This window comes from Podarcis muralis, chromosome 12 (assembly GCF_964188315.1).
Source record: "Podarcis muralis chromosome 12, rPodMur119.hap1.1, whole genome shotgun sequence".
NCBI classification, from domain to species: domain Eukaryota; kingdom Metazoa; phylum Chordata; class Lepidosauria; order Squamata; family Lacertidae; genus Podarcis; species Podarcis muralis.
Window position 1 is genome coordinate 38,901,327 of NC_135666.1, and position 25,669 is coordinate 38,926,995.

The 25,669-nt window shown below is 40.5% G+C and overlaps 1 protein-coding gene across 2 annotated transcripts in view; it reads right to left on the reverse strand.

Moving 5' to 3' along the window:
* ANKRD28 (ankyrin repeat domain 28) overlaps window positions 1-25,669 on the reverse strand; it is an 86,701-nt gene that overhangs the window by 49,168 nt on the left and 11,864 nt on the right. Inside the window, exons 1-2 of one of the 2 annotated variants that reach the window (XM_028751588.2) lie at window positions 4,371-5,809; window positions 3,462-3,545 (exon numbers count right to left, since the gene is read on the reverse strand). In XM_028751588.2, coding sequence (XP_028607421.2) covers window positions 3,462-3,545; window positions 4,371-4,487 — 201 coding nt within the window. In that variant the 5' untranslated portion in view covers window positions 4,488-5,809. Of the gene's footprint in view, window positions 1-3,461; window positions 3,546-4,370; window positions 5,810-25,669 lie in introns of those variants that run through there. The other variant, XM_028751589.2, reaches the window with a different exon arrangement.

Below are 25,669 nucleotides of genomic sequence, written 5' to 3' on the forward strand. Positions count from 1 at the left end.
GGTGGGCAGGAGCTGGGACCGAGGAACGGGAGCTCACCCCGTCGCGGGGATTCGAACCGCCGACCTTCTGATCGGCAAGTCCGTGGTTTAACCCACAGCGCCCCGGTCTTTAATGTGCTACTGGACAGTTTTTTATTTTTATTTTAACACTTCTAAGTAAGTGCAAACTTACATTACTAAATGGGAGGAAATGGCTCATCAGTTTGTTGGCATCTTTACATAAAAAGGAAATGAAAAATCATGTTTGTCTAGAAATATTATGTTGGTCAGTGTCTATTTTTAGAAATGTCTCTTCTGTGCTAGTGAACTACCAATGCACAATGGAGGGCCTTTGCACATGGTTCCATCCCGCTTTGTTTCTATAACTATAGAGCATGCATGGGGACTCCCAAGAAAATGCAAAATAGCATGGCCTCAAGCTTAAACACGGTAAAAATTTAGAACAAAATTTTACCTCCCCAGAAACTACATCAGTGGCTGATGAGTGGACAACAATGAGTAAAATTAGGCATATGGCAGGAAGCAACTTTAACAGACTACTGTTTAACTATTATTCAACCTTAGCAGAGCACTGGATGTTTGCTACTCTTGCACAGTGACCAGGATCTAGAGAACTAGGAGGAACATCACATGCACCCAGAAGCTGACACCCCTTCCTACTTTACACCTTACCTTGTATTTTCCTTCCAGGATGCAGCTAGAAGGAAAATACTCAACACACACCCAGTCAGGATTTATTCCACTCATGAACAAGCTCTACAGATCCTAGCCAATGAAGTTAAGCAACTGCACTTGCTTGTGCTTTTACTGTATCTTCACCAATTATACTTGAATATGATTCCTATGGATGTTGTCAAGTTTTATTCATAATTAGCAGGGGAGAACTCTATTTATTCCAAAGTTTCAACTAAAACCCTGCTTACTCCAGACTAAATTAAGTTCATTGACAACCGAAACAGTGAAGAATGTAACATTTCCCCAAAACGAAAATATCACAACCCTCATCCACAAGTCTGTTTCAGACCTGGGAGTTCTAAGAGCTCCTCCTCCACAAATGGCTTGCACTATCACTATAAGCAGATAAACTTTATCAAAATTCCCCAGCATGCGTCGATCAATGAAGATCCCCAACCACAGAAGATCTGTGCACATATTAGAGGACACACTCTAGGATTAGAGCTCTAGCCTACAACCATCAAGGAAGGTTTGCAGCAACTAAGCATTATAATTCACTGTAATCTGTCTGCCACCATCAATTAGCACTCCAGCATTATTTACTTTACAAAATAACACACTACTTAACATGGTGAAAATCTGAAACACTTACAATACAGGCAGCCCCCCATTTATGCAAGGATTACATTTTGAGACACTGCTCGCATCAGTGAAATCACGTATAATTTAAACCCCTTGAAAATGCCTGCAAACACCCCATTCCATCTTTTTAGTGCTGTCTTTATGACATTTCCAGGTTCAGCATGATGTGCGTATACACGGTTGCACACATATGGAACACATGTAAACAGGAGGCTGCCTGTACCCCCAACTGAACAGAGGACAAATTGGGAATGGTTTGACCCTAATCATGTATTATTTTATTACACATGTTGGATCACAACTCACTCAATTCCTGTTTTGTTCATAACTTGCAGAATAAAGAAGAATACAACTAGAACAGAGCCTATCCTCACTGTAGGCTTTATTACAACCAAATCCTTGTGTTCTTTTGGAAAGCATCTTGTGCTCTGGCTCACACAACTATAATAGAGTTACTGTACACTAGATCTTGCATTTGAAACATTGGTTTAAAATTCTAATGAGCACCCCTCTTTCAATGACATTTGATTTCAATCATTTTATTTTTCATTACACATTTTCACCAGCCAACACCCATCATGACAAAAGTTACCCAGTATACAAAGAATACATTTGTTTTAAAACCACTAGTAACAACCACTAAATTCAGTGACTAATTCTAGTCAGGTTGAGATTGAACCAAGATTTCGCCAGTAAACCTATAACTATTTTCCTCATATACAGTAAGAACTTCTTTAAAAGTCATAATAAAGCATAATTTTCCCATCATATTTTGTAAAACAGCATTAAAAATAAGTTGTATGCTAAATACCTGATTAGTACTTAAAACTATATCCCTCTGGAATGTTGATAGACTAAAAGCCCAGTGTCTATCTCTACTCTGGAACAAGTCCTACTGAATTCAATGGATGTTACTCCCAGAAAATTGGAATCAGAATTACAGGCCACATTTTTCTAGCAAAAAAATCCCACAGAATTAAACAGGTCTCTCTCCTGAGTAAGCATGTATAACACTGAATTATTTTCACACTGAGGGCTCATCTAGTCAGGCATCCTGTTTCTAACAGCAGTCAGACGATAAATCATATAACATCAGATAATTAGCATGATCATAATAACTGCATGACTAAGGTTGCAAGGCTATGCACCCTTACTTGGGAGTAAGTCCCACTGAACTAAATGTGACACTTCCAAGTGAATATACAAAGAATTGTGATGCATGAATATAATAACTGGATCGTCATATATAATTATCTTAATTCTCCTAATGCCAGTTCATATGTAGCCAAAACAGCACCACTCAGGCACAAGAAAGAAGTATCAGGGGACAACAGCTCACAAAACATTCCAATGAGCAGGTTGAGCATGCTCAGTGGGCATGGAATACTGACTGGTTGTTGGGAAGAGAATACAAACAAGAGAGAAAACTAAGGGGAAATGGAATGAATTATCAAGGAAGAAGGCAGGGGTGGCTGAACAATAAATTCCACAATGCCACATTTATTTATTTTTTGCAGGTCCCGCTTGTACATGAAACGTAGTGGCTGCTGGGAAATTCACTAGACTGATTTTGCAATATTAAAAAGCCTCTTGCACCTACAGAAAAAAAGGCCTGCAATTGTCTATCCAGCTGCCAAAGAACAGGTCACATTATGAGTAGTTTGGACAACCAACATGGTAGCAGGAAACCTGATCCAGTTTACCAGCTATAAAAAGTGAAATATTTTGGCATTCTTCTGTCCCCCATCTTTTTCCTTGGTTTTATGAAAGGGCTAAAATGAGATGACTTGAACACCAACATGAATTATGGGTGTGGGTAAGGATTATTAGTAACTAGAGGCTGGATAGTGGTATATGGTGGAGAAACCATATTTGAGTTGGTAACTTTGTTGCAATTTAGTGCAGTCTTATTATTATTACAGTATCTTAAAAACTTAAGAAGAAAGATAGGCAAGTGTTTCTTTAAACTAAACAGATTAATTAGTTCACCACCAAATGTAGGTAAAATCTGGCAGAATAGTAGTAGGGTAAGTTATATTTTGTAAATCAATAAATTTATTACAAAGACTTCTGGAGTGTCTCAGATAAGAAGAAAAAGACAACAAAATAAAATAAAATCTATGAGCAAAAAATAAGGCATTTACCTGAAAGTTAACATCTTCTTTCTTAAAAATTAGTGCACGAACTTCATCAGGGTCCCCATTAAATATAGCTTGAACAAGTGGTGGCTAAAATATAAGAAAACAGAGAGAGCATTTTAATTTCAATGCTATTCAGGTGTAATTATTCCACCACAGTTTTAGATGAGTACCAAAACATTCCATATCACAAATACTTCACTAAAAATCTGTCTAATGCACTCTTTTAAAATGCTCTTCTACATAAACAACCATACTGCACTAATTATCTATACAAGATAAAAATAAAAAAAATACCTGATTATTGCATACTAATTTTGCAGAATGCCTTCTGAAAGAAACAGAAAACAACTAGACACATGCATGCAATGTGATAGACAAATAAGGAAGTGCAGTACATCTAAATGATCGGTGACAAACACATCTATTTCTAAAAATATCTACATGTGCTAACCACCACCATAAACATTTGAAAGCATTATTGCCAAAGCAATAAATAAGAACTACCCAACTATTATAATGCTGCTGGACTAGTAGCCCTGCATCACATGATCTATTTTCCATATTTTTAAAGAATGGGACTTGCTTTACTACAGAATATACTATATGGTTTTTGAAAGACTACATAACCAATTATTTTAGGAGTTGTGTTAGAAACAATTTGCTACAAAATTCACTTCTTTGCCAATTTACTTTTGAAGGCAATGATTGGAGCACTCCTTAAGATTTGAAAAGGAACAATCTAGAGAATTTGTTTCATTCATTAGGATTATCGTTAGACACAGAAGTGAATCTACACAACCATATTAACTACTTCAGCAAAATAAATACCAGCTACAGTTTCATATTTATGGCAAGTCAACGGAGCCTTGAACCACAATTACAAACAGGACATATTTAGCAAGAACCTCTTACCAAGCAATGTCCTGAAGCTGAAGGATGTAGAGATATGCTTTCCTGAGGCAGTTTGGAAATAAATGTGGGAGAATCATCTTCCACCTCCTCCAAAACAACAATACACACACGACTCATTCGACCCGTTTGAAGGAGAAAATTAGATTTGTAACAGCCTTGTCCCAAGGATAGCCAAGACAGCACAGAAAGTTCTTTTCCTCTCAAACATAATTTACAAACACTAGTGCTTTGTTTTGAAATACTTAAAATGGCATAATTTAAATTATATTCTATTTGTCAAATTCAACAACCTATTCAGCTAATGAAGTTTTCCAAAATATTCCATAAAAAGTTCTGCTAAAATAGTTCTGCTATTACTTTATAGCACTCAATTACTAAAATATCCTCTTACAGTAGAAATTACAACAGTATATATAAAAATTCTGAACTTTCACCAGCCAATTTGCTTTTGTTTAATTTCTACAGAATAAGGCTACCTAAACAGTAAAATCATTGTTATAGACGACATAACACCATTCTGTATAGAACGAAACAAGAGACAATTGCTCTGGCAGAGATGATCACAGCTCTCCCCACTCCAGCAAGGTCAGACTCCAGTTAACGGTAGCAGGATTTCTACCGAAAAAGGCATACATGACTGCCCCAAGTGTTCCAGGTCATGATCGTTCTGCAATTAAAAATGCTACTGCCTTAAAATCAAAAGTCCATCACACAAAAAGCAACGTATAACTCAACAGTTATTCAGCACTAAAGCTCCAAGGTTGACATTTCTTCTTCATGTAAAAATGCCTGCAATGTACAGCTAAGCTGCAGTACATTTACATGTGATGAGTCAGACAACAAAGGACAATGAGACTCAAATAATACTGCTTCTTCAATCTAGATTCCCCAACAGACCGTAACACAGAACGCTACTCCATCAGTCAGAAAAGAAATGCAGAACATTTGTTTTCCATCATCAGACCATTGCTCTAGCTAGCTGCTCCAACAACGAACACGTAAGATATAAATGCCGGTAACAACGTTTTAGCAAAACACCACAAACACAAGCACTTGAATTATTGCTTTAGACTTTTCCTGCAGAAGTAGTTCATCACTCGAGCGCTTCTTTTGATCACTGTGTGAATAGAGGTTCCATTATAGCCTTCATTCAGACCGATGTAAAAAAGGGGGGAGGGGGGAGAAAATCAGGCTCCACGCATCATCTTTCAGCCAACTTCTTTATTTGAAGATCTGTGTCTATGCAAGTCCTGTGGTTCTTCACGTTAAATGCTCTATTTATCCAAATTTTGTCATTAAGTTAGGATTTTTCATGCAGCAGATGGTACCGCAAACGGTATAAAAAGCCAGTGCTTTAAAAAGGTCATTACAGAACACATTAACAGGACACAAAAATCGCACCCGCAGCAGTATTCCAACAGAGCAATAGATCCGCAGAATGAAATGCCTAGTAATGCTCACATGTTACACTTACCAAATAACTGAGCTACTGCTCTGGATGCAACTTCCTGTAGCAGGGGGAGGGAAAAAAGCAGCTTTGGGGCAGCCCTCACAGAATATCGATGCCAGTTTTGTGTGACTAATTCAGTTAAAACGTAAGATTTCTGTTGAGCCTTTAACATTTTCCACTAAAAGCCACAAGGAAACTCGTATACTGGCACTGCTGACTAACAATGTAGGAAAATAAACAATTCCAACCCATAACTGCTTTCATATGTTACCATATTCTCAGAACAGTCTCAGTTAACCCTCTATGGCCATGAAACTTTTTAGTCTTTATAAACTAGGAATTAAAAAGCCTTTTAAAAAAAAACCAATCCATTATACAAAGTAATAGCTGCTTACCAGAAATATTTGGGTTGCTGTTAAAAGACATATTTAGCAGGCTAACAAGCACCTAAGAAAAGTGAGGATATTAAGAAACACTAACAAAAAATGTCATCCAGTAATCTGAATTTACAGCTTTGGTTTGAATCTGCTGAGCTGTAGCAGTGATCTGTGGGTGTATTATATAAATGGGTCATATGCCCAAAGTATTGGAAATGTTGCTTTTTTAACTGAACAGTACTTTCAGTTCATATTAAGTAACCTTACATTTTTAAGGTTCTCAATTTCAGGTCTTAAAATACAGACTTAGCAGAGCTTCAACGGACATGCGCTGAATGACCATAACAAGAGATATCTGAAGTATCTTGTAAACTGCTTTGGATATGAATACTGTAGATATATTCCTATGGGTTAAGTATCAAAATTTTAAGGTATCAACCAAACACTGGTATTTTCAAATTCTGTGGTGAAAAATAAGTTCAGCAGTATACAATGAAGCAAGATTCACATTTCAGAAGAAAAATACTTTTAAACAAAATTCCAAGTGACTGACTCAGCTGTCCTCAGCTCGGAGATTTTGAAATTTTAGCTAGAAACCATTTTTGTTTACATTGTCGCCTCAGTCATTTCCTCATATTGGTAAATTAATCCCATTTATTTAAATGAAACTTGGTTAAAACAATGCATTCAAAATTGGACATTAGATGTTTTAAGTCTGCTATCCCATGAATTCTTAATTGGGAGAAATAAGTTACACTGACCTGCCAACCTAGCAGTTCGAAAGCACATCAAAGTGCAAGTAGATAAATAGGTACAGCTCTGGCGGGAAGGTAAACGGCGTTTCCATGCGCTGCTCTGGTTCGCCAGAAGCAGCTTAGTCATACTGGCCACATGACCCGGAAGCTGTACGCTGGATCCCTCGGCCAATAAAGCGAGATGAGCACCGCAACCCCAGAGTCGGTCACGACTGGACCTAATGGTCAGGGGTCCCTTTACCTTACGTTACACTGAACACAGTGATCTTGTATGGTCATAATGTTCCTAGTTTACTAAACCATAGTTTAGTAAGTCAGCAATGAGCACTGAGGCTCACCATGTTCCCCTTTATGCACTGGCTCTGAAATTTCCATCCTCTCTATTTAAATGAGAGTTTCCCATTTCAGAAGCAACATGGAGCTCTGGTTTAAACGTATCAGGACACTGAGATCAGTGGGTAAAGGAGCCAAAGGTGGGGGGGGGGGGGAGAAGGGGGAACATGCAGGTCCAATGTTCTCAATACTATGGTTTGACAACTTCAATCCAGCCCTGTGGATGCTTACCCAGAAGTAAATTTCTGTGAGTCTTTTTGAACATAATGTTCCTGGCTCAACAGAACTATGGTTTTATTTAGTCTGGAACATTATGTCCAAAAAGGCCTCCTGAGATTTACTTCTGGGTAAACATGCATAGGATTGGGCTGAAGCTATCTAAAACTGATGAAAACTAGAAGCACATTGCCCTTCTTTTTTCTATTTAAAGGGCAAAGGCAGCTAACACCTATAGGGACTGGTGGGGCAGAGGGATGGGCAGCTTATGGTAAGAAGTGCTAAGGCTAACAGAGCTAATGGTAGATGGAACATTGCAAGGTTGCAATCCTATGCACGCTCATATAAGAATAAATCCCAATGGACACTGCAAGTCTTGCTTTTGATTTTTTTAAAAATAGGGTTGTGAAAGTAATCAATGCCAAGTCATACCTCATCAATATAATTAGTATTTACACGGTAGTGAAAATACATCACTCCTTTACAGAAGTATAATGCAAATATTACCTCCAGAGTTATTTTGCAACATGCAGCCCAATCCAATGCATGTTTACTTAGAATGTGTACTGAATGCAGTAAGACTTGCTTGCAAGAAAGTATAGGAGATGGCAGTTTTAGAAGTTCCCATTTTTATTACTGGCCCTGCTCCTATGCCTTTAACAGCAACCTGACACGCAAAAATTAATCAGGTAAAGGTCTTCTTAGCGTGGTTATATCGGTGGTACGTGAAGCAGCTTCCAGCCAGAGCTTCTAAAGCTAAACCAGCACTTGCTTCTAAGTGCACAGGATTGTGTCCCCCCTCTTTTTTCCATATATGGCTTTTTGTAAACTCAAAACAGCAGACCCAGAAAATAAAAACTAGCAATCTGACTGCTAGTGTTAGTCTAGATGCCTCAGAGCATATGTCTGCAGGGAACAACATGGTTACTACCTTTTCTCTGAACAGAGCTCCTGTGCCTTTAAAAGTTGCAGAGAGGCAGATATTCAACAAGCACACCTTTCCTAAAAACACAAGATTTAAGTTGGAGGCCAGCTCCAGGCATTAAAATAAACATTCACTCAATTTTCAGCAGCCCCAAAAACTACATTTTCAGTGAGCAGTAACAAAGAAACAGAGTCACATAGACCAGTGTTTCCCAACCACTGTTCCGCGGCACACTAGTGTGCCGCGAGATGTTGCCTGGTGTGCCGCGGGAAAAATTAAATTTTTTTTTTAAGGTCAAATTTTCGATTGGGGCGCCGTCACTAGATGACCCCTGGGGTTCCCTCCCTCCCTCCCGCTCTGCGCCTCCCTCCTCCTCCTCCTCCTCCGGGGAGGCCCTTCCTGGCTCTCGGCCAAGGCTTGGCGGCTGCCACTCACTCACTCACTCGCCCACCCGTCCCTCCATCCCTGCACCCGGCCTCTCCCCCTCCGTCCCCGGCGCGGGGGCTGCCGGGATCCGTAGTCCCCTCGCCCTTGGGCTCCGCGCCCGCGCGGGGTGCACAAACTACGTTTCCCAGCGTGGCCTGGCGGGCCGGGCGTTTTGTTTGAAGCGCTCTTCTCCCGGCCATGGAATGAGCGCGGCGGCGGCGGCCGGGCGGGCAGGGGCTCTTCCGCGCAGACCCCGCGCAGCCTGCCTGCGCCCCCCGGAGATCGGGCAGCAGGATGGAGCCCGGGGATCCCCGCGGAGGCGGAGCGGCGGAGGTGGAGGCTGCCCCCCAGGTAGGGCTGCGTCGGGGTTTTTTTATTTTTGCAATGCTGCATCCGCGCCGGAGGGGACGCATCGGACCGCAGGGAGACCCCTTGGCGGGCGTGCAAGGCAATGCATGCGTGCAGGCGTTGCATGGAGTGCAGTGCAATGCAATGGCAACGCGGCGCCCTGCATGCATGCATGCAACTTCCACCGGCGCTCCGGACTTGGCAGGTGAGGGGGGTCCCCAGTGGGCGGCAGAGAGAGCCGGGAGGGCGAAGGGGAGCCGGGGGGGAGCAGCGCTGCTCCCCGAGCCGAGCCCGGGGGGAAACTTCGGCGTCGTTGCGCCGGGTGTTGGAAGCGGAGGCTGGCGGGGGCCCCTCACCTGCAAAACCTGGTCGCCTCTCATATATTTCGTGCATTGCATTCATCGCCCGCTTTCTCCTCCAAGGAGCTCCCGGGGGCACGCGTGGTTCTCCCCGTGTTATCCTCGCAACAACAGCCCTGCGAGGTGGGTCAGGCGAGTGGCCCAAGGGAGCACCCAGGGATTGTCCTGGCCAGGTGGGGTGATTTGAACCCTGCTCTCTGCCCGGTCTTCGTCCTCATTTAGCCCCCACATGTGCATGACTGTGCATGAATGAGGTTTTCCCCCCTCGTCTTGGCTATGGTGTGAGTCTGTGCTGTTAATTAATGGGGTTCTGCCTTCGGAGAAGATGAGCCAGCCCTCAAGGAGGTGATTATGTAATTTGCTAGCAACTGATGTCCCTCCCGGCGTGACGCTGCGCGCTGACGTCACGGGGCTGTAATGGTGGTGTGCCTCAAGATTTTTTTCATGAAACAAGTGTGCCTTTGCCCAAAAAAGGTTGGGAAACACTGACATAGACTTCCCATCACCTGAACTGGAATTTTGTCTGTACTGGAATTGCAGAGGTGGGAGGGGGGAGAGGAAGAAGTTAAATATACCTTGCTATTCAAAGCCTGGAACTGATAGTGTCCCATAGGGACAAGGTCACTCGCTGCTGCTGTTTTCATCAGTGGTGCGGGCTCTGTGTGTGATTCACAGGTGTCAACAATCAAGTGCTTGGAATTAATTGTAGGTACCTGTCACAAAATGTCCCTCTTTTTACAAATAACTGGGTCCCAATTGGCTAGCTGTTCCAGTTTGCAAGGAAAGGAGGGTGTATGAAATGTCACTGGTTTTCACCATCTCTCAAGGCTAATTTTCAATAGGAATTGCTTTGGGGGGGGGGTGTTATGGAAGGTTATAAGGCAGTACTGGGACACAGTGATGCAGACGTTAAACTATTTATTTCACAAATCTTATATGCAACTTGATTGTAAAAACAAAACAAAACCCTCAGAGCAGGAGGAAAGAAAGAAAAGACGAGAATGGGCTTAGGTTCTGGAAAGCACAAGGGACTGTCCCAATTGATATTTAAGGGCAAGCCTCTGGAGGAACCCTGCCTATCAAGATATGCAGGTAAAGTTCTGCTATATATACCACACTTGGCTTGGGGTAGGAAACACAGAAAGCAATGGCTGCACCTATATATCACAAGAAAGCAAACAGAACATTCCCAAATGTGTGTTTGCAAATATATTTAATACAATATCTTTTTAAATGTTGTATATTTCTAGTGACTACAAGCCCTCTCTAAGCAAATTCTAACAATGCAGGAAGGAAAGCTGGCATAAATATATTTTCAAAAAGCATAAGCACATCAGGTACTACATGAAACACAGCTGCTAGGTATGTCACAAATTCATCCATATAAAATTCACAAGTTCATCTTAACTCCATGCCTGGTTGCAGAAATTAATATTAAAAACAAAATTAAGTTGTCTGTCATTTAAAAATCGCAGAGAACAAGGAAAATGACATGTAAAATGAATGTACTTCTAATTTTGTTATCTTGTTACAGTAAGCACTGAAATACCGAAATACCTACTAAAAAGGACTCTATATGCATTAAATATACCTACAGAATCACTACTTGCCTTGCAATAACATCTTTTGAAAGTACAATATTGTTTATAAGAGTATGAAACAAACGTATTCCGGGAAGAATTCATCTGAAGAGAATCAGCTCCATACAGCACAGCATTACCTGGGAATTTAAAAGTGACATTCTGCTACTGCCCACCCATGTGAAAGTATAATTAGCAAATTACAAACTATACCCATATGCCACATAGAATATAACATATGGACACAGAGTGCTATATTTTGGGGCGATAATAAAAAGCTATCCTTATGTCATTATAGCTAATGATAGCAATTATAACTGTCACAGAACATGAAGGGATCATATCCTACTTCTTCTAAGTTTGAGTGAATCTCTTCTGTAGTACTGTCCTCAACTTATTCTATCTGAATCATTTAAGGATTTTGCCTCCCTTCTCTGTACAGGCAACAACCAAAAGACGCAGGGCATAATGGAGTGGGACACGCTTATACACTCTCTGCTGATGCGCACGGAGCAGGGGGAACATAACCTCTGTGTGAAAAGGTTGTTGACTGTACTTCCTTCAAAATACCTGTTTCTCAGACCATTAGTTCTTTGTCGTTCAACAACACTAACTCTTGATTCCACTGTCTCCAAAGTTCTCTCCTGGTATGAGCCCTTCTGACTAGGAAATCCAAGGAGGACACACCACAGCTGCTGGAAACTGACTCCAGCTTATCAGAAACGATAGGATTTGCTTCTCTTAGAATAGTATGTTGTAGGCTTCTTGTAGGTGGGATTCCGAGAGGCACAACACTGATTCAGCTTGCTTACAGGGCCTGTTAAACTCCCATCACTGTGGCAGCAGCTCCCCATGTTTCCCCTAAGAAACTCCTATCCTGAAGGTTGAAGCCATGAGGTCTGAGAGACTGACATCAAACAGCAGAAAAGAGACACTGTCATCTTCACCACCTTCTACACACATGTGCAATTCCAGATCCCATATGACTCTGGGAACAAGTATGATTACTCATATCATTCAGTAGCCAGGAGACAATGCTGTCAGACTGGAGTTTTCCAGTTGGCATCTTAACAACAAGAAATCACTAAAAACAAATTCTAACACCCGATAATTCGTACTTCATAGGAAGAAACCAGTGATAGCAGCAGCACAACAACAGATTGTGATCTAAGTTGTGTGTTTTTTTGAGGGGGGGGGGTAACATTTTGCTTCAAGAATTTGACTATTTGATGTGAAGTTTCCAACCAACTGCGTTTAGTCACAACGCTGAATAATGAAGCTAAGACAAGGACCGTATTCATAGAAAGCCATCATATGATAAGTCAGACATCAAAGGAGGTAAATATCAGTGTACAACATTTATTTGCTTTTTGAAAAGGGAAAGCCTGCTTTCAAAGTGCATCTGATGCTCAATTTTAATCTGACACGGAAGGAGCCTTATCATCGGGATTCCTGCTTTGCAGGGGGTTGGACTAGATGAACCTTGAGGTCCCTTCCAACTCTACAATTCTATGATTCTATGTTTACTGGGAATAAAGTCCAGAACAGTTCAATAGTATTTTCTTTCTTGGAAGAAAGTGACAAAAGTCCAGGATTATGAATTCTTGCTGAGAAGCACTACCATCACCACTGCAAACCCAAATCACACAGGCAGCCTTTACTTTCTAGCAGGAACAGCAGACATTAATATGAGAAATCACAACACAGGGAATTAGACTAGGGCATGGGTAGGCAAACTAAGGCCCGGAGCCGGATTTGGCCCAATCGCCTTCTAAATTTGGCCCGTGGACGGTCCAGGAATCAGCGTGTTTTTACACGAGTAGAATGTGTACTTTTATTTAAAATGCATCTCTGGGTTATTTGTGGGGCATAGGAATTTATTTTATTTTCAAAATAGTCGGGGCCCCCACAAGGTCTGAGGGACAGTGGACCGGCCCCCTGCTGAAAAAGTTTGCTAACCCCTGTTATAGAGCCAACCTCCAAGACTCTGAGATTAAACATTACAATCAAGTAACCTTGTTAAAAAGGAATAGAACTACTGATGTGGCAGAACTGGGATACATTTGATGACTGTATATTCCATAATTCCCTGATATGCATGATATCTCATATACCAGGAGAAATTAACTGCCACTGAGGCTGAACACTTACACAGAAGAATAGAGAGGTATCTAATCTTTAACGTAAGAAGTATAGTAAGTGATAAATGGGAGTATATTCTTTAGTATATAGATTGTGTGTGTGTGTGTGTGTGTGTGTGTGTGTGTTCTCTATGAGTCTAAGTGGTAGTCTTGGATTATTTCTAGGGTTTTTTTATTTGAGAATATCTCCTGTGTGTGACAAAAGCAGTTGAAGATTTCCCACCCACAGTTCACTAGACAAGAGGCAGACAGAAAATAAGTGCCCAGGATATACCCAGCAAAAATAAGATAGCTTCCACATATTTCCAACTGCTGAAGGAAGCAAAGCTGTAAAGTAGCAATGTGACTATTAGGGAAGTGGAGCATTTGACTATTTTGCAAGTATCTTCATTAAAAAAAAACAAGACACACAAATTCACTGCAATTTTGAGAGCCTTCTTTCTTCCACCTGGGGCACAAGGCTTCCTTAACGTAGAACATCCTAACTGGCTTCCTCACAGTCTCAAATTTTGAAATACTAGTTACCAGTCAAAACATGAGTCAGGGATCAGATACATTATGGAGGCTCTGGCTCATTCAGGAAGCACAATCTGAGCTGGATGCATTAGTCCTTCTTTTGTTATTCCTTGGCTGAGGAAAAAGCCCTACCTTGACTATTTATAATTTTGAATAAACTGGGGGGGCGGGGGAGATGACAATTTTGAATATAGTTTTCAAAGATACTAGTCTTCAACTATTTTTTAAAAAACATAATTTGTTTGCATTCAAACATATCAATATTTAGCACCTTGTTATATTTATCTGTGGCAACAGAAAGCCATACGAAATAATCTTAATGGTTAAAGTAAGTTGCTAGGGTTACAAAATGTTTGTCTAGTAGTCAAACCAAAACCATTTGAAAATTCTTTTGAAAATCCCATGTGTCTATCAGCAGCAGTACTTGGGAGGATACCACCAGCGTTTTACAACTTATTACAGGAATACATGCTACTTCCTCTCAAACTATTTAGGAAACACAGAAGAAAATGATTCATATTATTCTGTCCTGTGGAAGGGTGTGGACAACACACTGATTACAACTATTTAAAATCTTCAGCAGTGACTCATCACTGGTATAGGGCATTTCCAACTCCAGCCTCTTTGGCAACGTAATATCTTCCGTTACATTATTCAGAGGAAGAACAAATTGAAGAGATCTAACCCATTCTTTCTTAGAATATACGTATGACAAAATAGTTTTCAGAACTGAGCACATGGCAAAGTTACCTAAGCTGCAATTCTATATGAACTTACCTAGGAGTAAATCCCACTGAGCTCAATGTGGCTTACATCTGAGCAGATATTTATAGGATTGCACCATTAAGCATTCAGGTTTGAAGGGTATTAATAGATCAGCTAAAATCAGGTGACTAGAGAAATCTATCCAGGTTTCTTTACCACCTCAAAGGAGAGGAGATGCTATGTTTTCCTTTTTGGACACTATTCTCTAGTTCTTTCTTCCATCCTGAAAATTACAAATAGACTCTTGTTCAAGTATGTGAAAATTCAGATTGTTTTGTTTCCAGAAGTTTATTGTCAAATAATATACATGAGTCTTTTTAATTACAAAAGGTAGAAATACAAATGCTGCCTGTTTGGCAAAGAGTTTTCTGCGAAAGAGAACGCCAAAATAAGCATGTGCAGCTAGTTTAGCAAGGTTTACAAGATCCTTCATGAAAGACACCAAAAAAGACAGAGGGAGGCTGTTTTTTCCTATTGTTGTTTTGTGAATTTTAGCTCTCAAAAGATTTTTTTAAAATGTCTTATAGATTTGGCCAAAGGCAAATGAATACATTTCTCAAAATTCATATGCATTAAGATGTCAGGAAATAACTAGGTTGCTAATCATACATACTATTTGTTGTTCTAGCGGTTAGGAACAGACATACTGCATATGTGAAAGAATTGAATTACAGTTTCCATGGATACCGTTTTTTTTATCTAAAAAAATGTGACTCCTGCAAGAATTACTCATCATCACTACATCTGCACAATCTGACTTTGCAAAACTAGCCAGGATCAAGGTTAATCATTAAATCAGATGCATGGTGCCTAATTATTTATTTAAAAATCCTTGGGGGAGATTCAGGTTCATCAGGAATATGTAGTCCTATACCAGCTCAAGAAAGATTTTCCAAAGTAATGCTTTGGAAGCTGAAAGAATATTTAAAATCCTAGTTCAAGTGAGTAAGAACAGGATAAATCTGACTCTCTGGGGTTCATGTATATGCTTACAAATTAGTAAACATACGGAACAGGAATAAATTACATGTCTTTATTCACTGTCCACATTATGGCTAAACTCAGATGCTGTTCTTGGTTTGTTCATTACCCAATCCTTCTCACCAAATAACACATTTCAGAAGACAATTGTGCTAGCTAGATCACTGCTACATTTCAAAACCGATAATAAATTCAATCTGAAATGTGAATGCTACTGATATTTCTCAGGTTAACTGAGGTGCTGATGATACTGTTAATATATAGTTCCTGTTATGGCCTGCACTGCTATTTTTGTGAGCTCCTGGGGTAGTGTGTGGTTATGGAGGAGAGAGTCCTTGAAAAACGTGCCTGGAAGGGAGGCCTTGCAAAGAAGTCTCAACTATTCAAGTGACTGGAGGCAGGCAGTGTTTCCCAACCTTGTGCCTCCAGCTGTTTTTGGCCTACAATTCCCATCATCCCTTGCCACTGGTCTTGCTAGTCAGGGATGATGGGAGTTGTAGGCCAAAAACATCTGGAGGCACAAGGTTGGGAAACACTGGGCTAGAGGATGGCTGGGTCCGAGGGAGGCTTACAGAAGCTTGCATTCTGATGCTCGCTCTGACCTCTTACCCGTGGCATCACTGGAGGTCTGGTGGTGGTGTTACTGAACACTAACCCAGTTCCTAAGATCCATAATGTTATTGTGAACAAACAGGCTGACCTGATCTGCATAATCGAGACCTGGGGAGAGGGAGATGGATGGACCTGACCTAACACAACTCTCTCTACCTGGAGTGACAAACACTCTCATGTGTTGTCCCACAGCTATTTGTTGCTGTCAGCCTCTTTAGGGGCTGCATTGAAAAGAAATTTATGTCTTTGAAATGAGTACCTATTCCATGATTCATGGCTGGATTTGAAATCCCTAAATCTACTTTGGAGATGGAACCCACAAAGGGCCAACTATTCTGACAGTGAGCGATAAAAAGGATGATTCTTGTCCTGACATGCAACAAGATTTTTTGTCTTATCATGAGACTCCATCAAAATGTTCTATAGGAAAGGCTGATAGCATGCATTAGTTGGGTGGATTAGAATGTGAACTGACTGTACAAATTAGATGTGTATAAATCTGTTATGTTATACATAAAGTTTAACAGGTACAACCAATCTTAAAGTGTAAACTATCCTTCAATGGCATTTTTTTAAAAGTGCAAACTTTTCAAACAGAAAGTTCATCTAAATCACTAGTTTAAAATTAGCCTATTATTCCAGCCTCACAACAGAGGTCATTACGACACAGTCCCATTTCTGCAGTAATAGTCTCTAGAGATTTCTTAATCTATAGGTTTCTATTCGACTGTTGGGTTCTGTGTGTAAAAATCCATAATCTAAAATGCAAGTTTTGAATGCATATATTTTAGCACAGTTTCACTAGCTAATGAAAAAGCCACTATATAAAGTAAACTACTGCCCCCTGGGGTACAAAATCAGAATTTTAAATCCAGTCTAGCAAACAATTCCAATAATTACATCTATGGATATACTGAAATACAGGCTGACAATTCCAGACAGATTTGCTAATTACCAACCCAGAACAATCCTCTTCTTCCTATCTATATTTAAAAGCCTGATTTTAAAATATCACATCTCTAGCTAATTAATGTTGCCTGAAAGGAAAGAAAGAAGCCACTCTAAACAGTATCTGAAATTTCAATCTAAGATTGTGCAATTAAGACATTGTTCTTCAGAGCAACTTTGTAACAGCATGATAATCACTAGAGTCTGCAAGTACACGCAGCACTAAAATTTAAAAATTCACACATAGTAAAACAGGAAACTCTCTTGGGAACAGAAAATTAAAAGCTGCAGGACATTTGAATGAGAGTGTATTACTTTGCACTATATACAGGACGCATCAGTGAAAAGTCCAAAAAATAATCTGAAGAAACTTGCAACATACACTTAACACAAAAAATAATGTTCCCATTTCTTTGTCCAGTATAGGTGCCAAATGTTCAAAGCAGCTGCCTAAGTGTTCATTGATGAGAAAGGCAGAGGAAATGAATCTCTGAATTAGCCACCCCTGCCTCTCATATAGGTCAATCACAGAACATACAACTAGCAAAGTGCCTGACTACGACAAAACGGCTGGGTATAGTTAGGTTGTGGTGTTTAACTTTACGTCACACCAACAAGCCCAATTATATTATTTCCACCAATTGCCCCCTACGTTTCCATGGTATCAGTGTCATCCATCTCTTCACTGTCCCTCAAATCACAGAAGTCACTTTTAAAAACACTCAGACTAATGTGGGGTGGCTGGTGGAAGCCATTTTCACATAAAAAAATATGTAATGCATTCCAAAATTTTGGTGAAACAAATTAATTCCATTTTTTACATGCCCTCCTATATCCACAATGATCAGAAGAAGCATTATTACCCACCAGGCAGGCCCAGAGTTAAAACTGCCAAAACAGCAACAAATGTATATGCTGCTAAGGGCCAACCTGAATGGTTCCATCTATGATCACTTAATACTTAATGGGTATAAATTAATAAGCCTAGCATACTAGCCAAGCATGGATAGGCAAACTAAGGCCCGGGGGCCAGATCAGGCCCAATCGCCTTCTAAATCCAGCTCACGGACAGTCCGGGAATCAGCATGTTTTTACATGAGTAGAATATGGTTATAAGACGTCCCTGTTTCCCGGGGACAGTCCCTGGATTTACAAATCAGTCCCCGTACAAAATCCATTGAAGTTCAAAAGTGTCCCCAGATTCATTAAAAAAAATCTGGTAACCTTAGAGTAGAATGTGTCCTTTTATTTAAAATGCATCTCTAGGTTATTTGTAAGGTAAAGGTAAAGGTACCCCTGCCCGTACGGGCCAGTCGTGTCCGACTCTGGGGTTGTGCGCCCATCTCACTTAAGAGGCCGGGGGCCAGCGCTGTCCAGAGACACTTCTGGGTCACGTGGCCAGCGTGACGAAGCTGCTCTGGCGAGCTGGCACCAGTGCAGCACACGGAAACGCCGTTTACCTTCCCGCTAGAAAGCGGTACCTATTTATCTACTTGCATTTAGGGGTGCTTTTGAACTGCTAGGTGGGCAGGAGCTGGGACCAAAGGACGGGAGCTCACCCCGCCGCGGGGATTCGAACCGCCAACCATACGATCGGCAAGCCCTAGGCGCTGAGGTTTTACCCACAGCGCCACCCGCGTCCCTCCAGGTTATTTGTAGGGCATAGGAATTCGTTCATTATTATTATTATTATTATTCAAAATATGGTCTGGCCCCCCCACAAGGTCTGAGGGACAGTGGACTGGCCCCCTGCTGAATAAGTTTGCTGACCCCTGAGCCAAGGTATATAAATTCCAAGATTAGCATTAGGCTGTCAGGGGAATTAACTCTAACATTATAGCCTCATTCAGATGTAACCCTAAACAACCAGTTAACCTTACAAGAACAACTTGCAGCAAGCCATAGGTTAACATGCTTCCTCATCCTCACTCCTCCTTTTGCATGTCTATGAAAAGCAGTTTGGAAGCTTTCACTTCCATTTTCAATTAACTGCAGCTTGTTATATTTGAACCTAGACCATAATCTTAACTATGGCTTGTAAAAACAAACCAACGTCAAACAAAAGTTCAGATGGTACAATAAAATGAAGTTAATCCAAAACAGAAATCCAAATGAATCTGCAGATATAGACTTGTGTAGCTAAACTGATGGGGTGGGGGGAATTGCAACAGTTAAAAGTTACATTTCTAGGTTCTTTACAACAATAGTATGAAACAACAGGAAATTAAAGGATACTGCAGAAACCAATGTTAAATCCTATAATATAAGAACCCAAATTTGCTAAAAAGGGACTTTCCAAGAGCTTTCATAATGCAGTTCTGACTAGTCTGAACAATTACTGATCAGCCAACAAGTACTTTAGAAAAACCCATTTTCAGCAGTTAGAGAAACTAGTCCATCGATTCAGTTACCAGCATTTACTCCAAACAGTTTACATGTAATATCACATTCCTTTATTTTTATTTGGCTTATATGACAGTAGTTTATAGTTGAGCCACATGGTGGCACAACACAAAAAGAAAACACGGTGTGAAAACCAAAAGCAAAGTCTTATTGTTAACTAAAATGTGGATGCAGAACCACCATGTGTAGTATGAAGAGGAAAGAAAAGGAACAGGAGGCAGTGCTGATCCCCTGCTTCATGTCCCCCAACCCAACAAGATCTACTTAGAGAAAAGCATATGGGGGGAAGTAATTTGGGAGGGGAGAAGAAGAGACAAAGTAAGGTTTAAGTTTAAAGCTGCATTTTAAATCAGTTTTATTTTATACTATTGCATACATTAAATATTGTTTCACTTGTAACAAATGCTATTTTAAAGAATCATACACGAGTCTACCACTACTGTAGTTTAAATCTATTTTATTTAAATGTTGAAGGCACACACGGAAATTACACAAGGCACTAGCACACTGCGTGCATCCTTTCCCCCCCCTAGGGCACAGACATAGCTCTCAAGGTGTTGTTGGGGAGCTGTACTCCAACATCTTGGGGACCAGAGGTTCCCCATTTCTGTTCTAAGGCTACAGTAAGTCTGTACAGTCATTACCTTATCCAGTCTCAAACCAAAGAGAATGATGCGACTGCAACTTCTTTAATAAAGTATGCTTTTGAGGTGCCTGTTCATGGTATGGTTGTTTTTTTTTTAAAAAAAACTAGACTGAGGATTTCTCTTTCGAAATGCAATGGCAGAGAAATAATGCCTAAGTATCAGGTGCATATTCCCAGTCTCAGGCACTGCTTCAAAGGGACTATTCTGCACAATCAGACTTAAGCAGGACCCAAGTTCAGAAACAAAGATTGTGAAAAGGTGGCTATAGGGAAATGTGGTCTCTAAAGTATGTGTATCCCATGTGTGTAGATATTTATAAGTTGAAACCAGCACCTTGGTTTTGGCTCAGTAGCATGCTAGTAGCATGCACAGTCTCATTTAAAGGGAGACAGGCTACTGAATTTTGCAGCAGCGGAAGCATCTGGATCATTTTTCTCAAAGTCAGCCCTTCATAAAACACATTACAAGCCTGGAAGTTATGAAAGCATGGTTCAATGTGGCATGGCCATGTCCTCCAAGATGTAATTGACAGAAAGCTGCTCTAGGCTGCAGCAATCTGCTTGGCAAATGTCATTGTCTTGGACAGACTTTCCCAACCTGGCACCCTCTAGATGTTTTGGAGCACAACACCCATCATGCCAGACCTTCAGACTGGGACTGATAGGGAGTTGGGAGTCCAAAACACTTGGAAATCACTGGAGTGGAGAAAGCTAGTCTAGGATAACACCAAGGTTGTGGTAGAAGCATAAAGTGAATCCAAAGAGAGAGACACCCAATAAACTTCCTTCTGCGGCTCAAATCACAGGTCAAGTCTGTGCTATGTAAACTCTACTATTAGAATAGTGTTCACCCTCATGCATCAAGACAATTTTCTCTCTTTTCTGGCTCCACCAGTTATCTGGTGCACATTCATTTGTGTGCCCTATTCCTGCACTCCAAAAAAACCCATTCAGGGTGTGACAGAACTGTACTGTTATCCAGATTCTTAAGTACATTTTTATTTTTTTATCATAAAGGTTACTGAGACTGCTGATTTGCTGAGTCTTTTTCCAAATGTTAGCTATGTCAAAATTAAGTAAAAGGTTATGAGCTTTATTCAAACTAATGTTGATCACAATTAAATTCACTGATTTCAATTTGACAAATCTATTTGACTTTAGATTTTGAGGGCCACAATATCTAATAGATTTCACTGAATTTTTTGCTAATTTAGAGAGGAAAGGAGAAGGGTTTGCAAACTTACAGATAAATAAAATATTTTGTAGAGCACAGTAAAAGGCAAAAAACACCTCCTTTTCGTCTGAATGAACTACAAGACTCGGAGAGAGATGAAAATCTAATAAAACTCAAGACACAAACCTACATGTTCATTGACATGCTTGGAGAAAAATGTTTCTCAACTATATTGAAATGTACAACTTTAAAGAAAAATGGGTTAAGTATCAATACTTACTAATTATGTTACGCTTCGTAACAGTTATTGAGAATAAAAGCACAAACTCTGAAAGCTGCTTGTTACCAGGTCTCCCAATAGTAAAAGTACTTCATGTGATTGGCTGGCACAGAGTCTCAAACAGTGATTGACAACTCGAAGATCACAGTAATGAGCATGCTACAAATGACTAGAGCAGTTAAATTGCTGTCATGCAATACACAACTATGATAAATTGCACTGGACATGTGTGGTAGAAATACAGACCATTCTTGCATGAGATTTTGTTAAGCATAACATAAAACATTCTTATACAACTATTGTAGAAGAATCTAACATGCCCATAGAATCAGGTGTCAAATGCTGAGCATTAGCAGAGTTTATCTAATAATTTATCTTACTCACTTCCACTCAAACAGCAATACTGGTGAAAACTAATTCATATATTTCCAAGATGAAGAAGTTGTCTGCTGAGTATTAATTTGGAAGAATATTTTTGATGAAATTTGATCTTTAATGCTCTATAGATAACTAGTTTTTCCTACTGTAGCTACATGCTCCACTAGGCAAACACTATCCTTTGTCAAGGGACTCCACAACCACAGTTATTAAGTAAGCAGATTATGGAAGAGCAAGCAATAGCATGTAGTAGTACACCCCTGATTTTTTCAGTAGATTTGCAACTCTGCAATTTCCCTCAATACTTGATGTTCATCGCATAGTCACAATGTTTTTAAATGAATTAGTCCTATGCGGAACTTTGACACAGATCTGTCTCTGTTAATTATGCAATCTCAGTCCACAGACAAACCTTGCAAAGATAGAGAATTATAATGAAATACAAAAATAAAATATTTCCTTGATGGCATATTAGCTGCATTTGGATAAATGTATACCAGCTTATTAAGCAGAGAATAACCCCCCCACCCCCAAGCAAGTAGCTTCCTTGCTCCTTCCTTTGTGCAAGTCGCAAGTAAACCAGGAATTCATTGGCCAGAAAACTATGGTTTGGATCAAGAGAGGACCTTAAACAATGTTCTGAATATGGTTTTAGACCCTTGCTTGTTCCAAAGCTGGTAACCACAGTTTCCCATTCTGTATTAAACTGAGAAGCTATATTTAATTGGGGCATCTGACTATAATTATGGCTCACAAGAAGGGAGGAGGAAGAAAGTTCTGTGCATGGGCAAAGACTTGTTCATTCTCATCTAAGCCAGGCCATATTAGTGTTAGAATCTCAGATGTATAAGCTAATTGCCAAATGGCACCTTAAACCTAAGTTACGGTTGTCACAAGGAATGTCTACTCACTATTTTTACAATGGAGCTTATTATGTTACTTACCTTTCATTTCTCTACTGCTTTATATTTTAAAGACTAAAACTCAAAGCTGTTTACAAACATTAAAACATCAAATAAAACAATCCAGAACAAAATCAAGCTACAAGGACACTATTTCAGACCCTTCTCTAAGTGACATTTTGCTTTCCCCATATTTATTTACCTACTTAATTTATACAGCTGCCCCATAGCAGTACTCTAGGAAGCCAGTTGTGGTGTAGTGGTTAGAGTTTCAGACTGTGATCTGGGAGATCAGGGTTCAAATCCTCACTCAGCCATGAAGCTCACTGGGTGACCTTGGGCCAATCACAACCTCTTAACCTACCTCACAGGGTCTTTGTAGGGATTAACGAAGAAGAGGGGTGAACCATGTACTTCTTGGGGGAAAAGGTAGGATATAAATGCAGTAAGTTAAGCTCTTCATCTTACTTAAGAAAGGTAGAGAGACCAGCCAGATGGACATGTCAGTCACCAACCTGACATCCACAAATCTCCACATGGTTGCAATCGGACCCATGCCAATCGCAAAACGTGCCTGGTGCCTGGGGAATTTCGAACACTGACTATAATGTAAGGTCAAATGAGGCAAAGCAGCACAGAATAAACATTTAAAGTACAGTGATACCCCGGTTTTCAAACGTAATCCATTCTGGTATACCATTCGAGTTCTGAAACGTTCAAAAACAAAAAACCCAATAACCAACAGCCAGGCCTCAGGATCTTGCACTCAGTGGAAGCCGCGTGGCATGTTCGACTTCCGAGGCGTGTTCAAAGACCGAGGTACCACTGTATTTCTCACTCATTCACCACAAATCCTTATAAATATAAAAATTGGCCTTCAATCAGAGTACAATGTATTATAGAACAAGGATAGATCTGCTAGAATTGCTGGTAGGCAGAGTGCAGTTGCACTCATATCAAGCTTGCAGGCAGACTCCCCATAGGTAATGGTTGGCCACTGTGAGAACAATATAGAGACACAAAGTTTAATCTTTGAAGCACCTAGCAAATTTGCCACATTTGGGTAGATAACAAGAATCCCTGCACAACCAAGAAGAGCTCTGCTGAGCAGCAACTTGAGAATGAAATGAAAGTCGCAAAAGAAATATTCTTTGCTGCTTTCACTCCATGCAGCAGGTGCAATTATGTGCTATATCATGTGTCAGGTTGTGTTTGGTTGGCATCAGTCTGTCTCGGGAGACAATGGAAGAGTGCACCTTTGGGGGTGAAGTCAAACTGTTGGGAAATTACAGTGCCTGCTGTGGCTGTAGAGACTGATATGGGAGAGACATGCTTAGCTGCAGCTGAGACAGACGAAGGTGCCTGGTGGTGCTGATGCAAGTAGACCAGGGCATTTCTTCTTTCTGCGCTCCTCCCAGCAGTCATTTCTCCTCTGGTCCCTGCTGTGGATACATGACCTGACTGGTTGTCTTTATACTGAACCTTATGCAACTTGCACTCTAGTCTGTTTGGTTACCCTGAGTTCCCTCATATATTCAGGAAGCAACCTGGGCTTCACAGTGCCAGAGAGGACACTAAGGATCAATTATGCTAAGAACCCATCAGGCCTCACTATTCCCATCAAGTCTCACTATTCCATAGTGAACTTTGGCCACTGGAAAAGTTCCCATCATATTGAGGAATCCACCAAACTCCCTAAGTATTCAGAGACAGATCATCTTTATGAATCTCCCTGCCCTCCAAACTTCTTCAGATAGTGCAGTCAATGACAATAGGGTAGATAATTTTAACCCCCACCATCCCAATTTCCGAACCATGCCCTCACACCCCGAGGCAGAGACTACATAAAGGGTATGGCCTACCCTGTGTCCAATGAGACAGCCCCCTGGTTGTCATGGAGATCACAAAGTCTAAAAGCCAGCCCAGTCAAGGCGACCTTGGTGTGGATATTGAAGTTCCCCACAATCAATGTGCTGGGATTCCATGACACCAGATTTGGGATATCTCTGCCAGCTCAGCTGTTGGGCAGCAGGGTGGGCAGTACACCAACAGCATCCCCAGTCTGTCTTGCTGGCCAAGCATCAGATAAAAGCCCTAATAGCCTACCTAAGTGTAGAGAAGTTTCCTGATGAATAAAAAAGCAGTTTTGTGGACCACAGCAAGTCTGCTACCCCACACGCCTAACCTAGACTGGTGCTGCATCAAGTACATAAGTGGGCAAAGCTGGGTCAAGCCCCACTGCCCACCCAGTGATTCATGCCAGTTTAGCTCCATCATCTGTGGTAAAGTTAGTAATTTAGTAATTTAGTAATTAGCTGTTATCTGTGGCTTCTGCCAAACCCACATTGAGAGCTCAACGGAAGAGCGGGATCTTATCCCAAACATCACAATGAGCTTTTTTAATTTAAATCAGAATTTTTTATTTAAATTGGATTTTTAAAATAAAATGCTTTTTTGGGGGGGAAATCCTTCTAAAGATAGTTTTCTATTAAAGTTACATTATAATTATTGTTATTTTATTTTTAAAATTTCTATACCACTTTATATTTTTAATAAAAATCTCAAAGCAGTTTTTAGAATATTAAACCAATAAAACAATAAAACAATAGCCAAGCAATGTTCCTCCAGCCTCATGAGGAGACTGTTTAGTAGAACTGGTAAGTCTGGGCCCCGCCCCCTAGGCCAGGTGGAAAGGGCCTTGCATTATAGTCCAAAGCAGGGGTCAGCAAACTTTTTCAGGAGGGGTCCGGTCCCCTGTCCCTCAGACATTGTGGGGGACCAGAC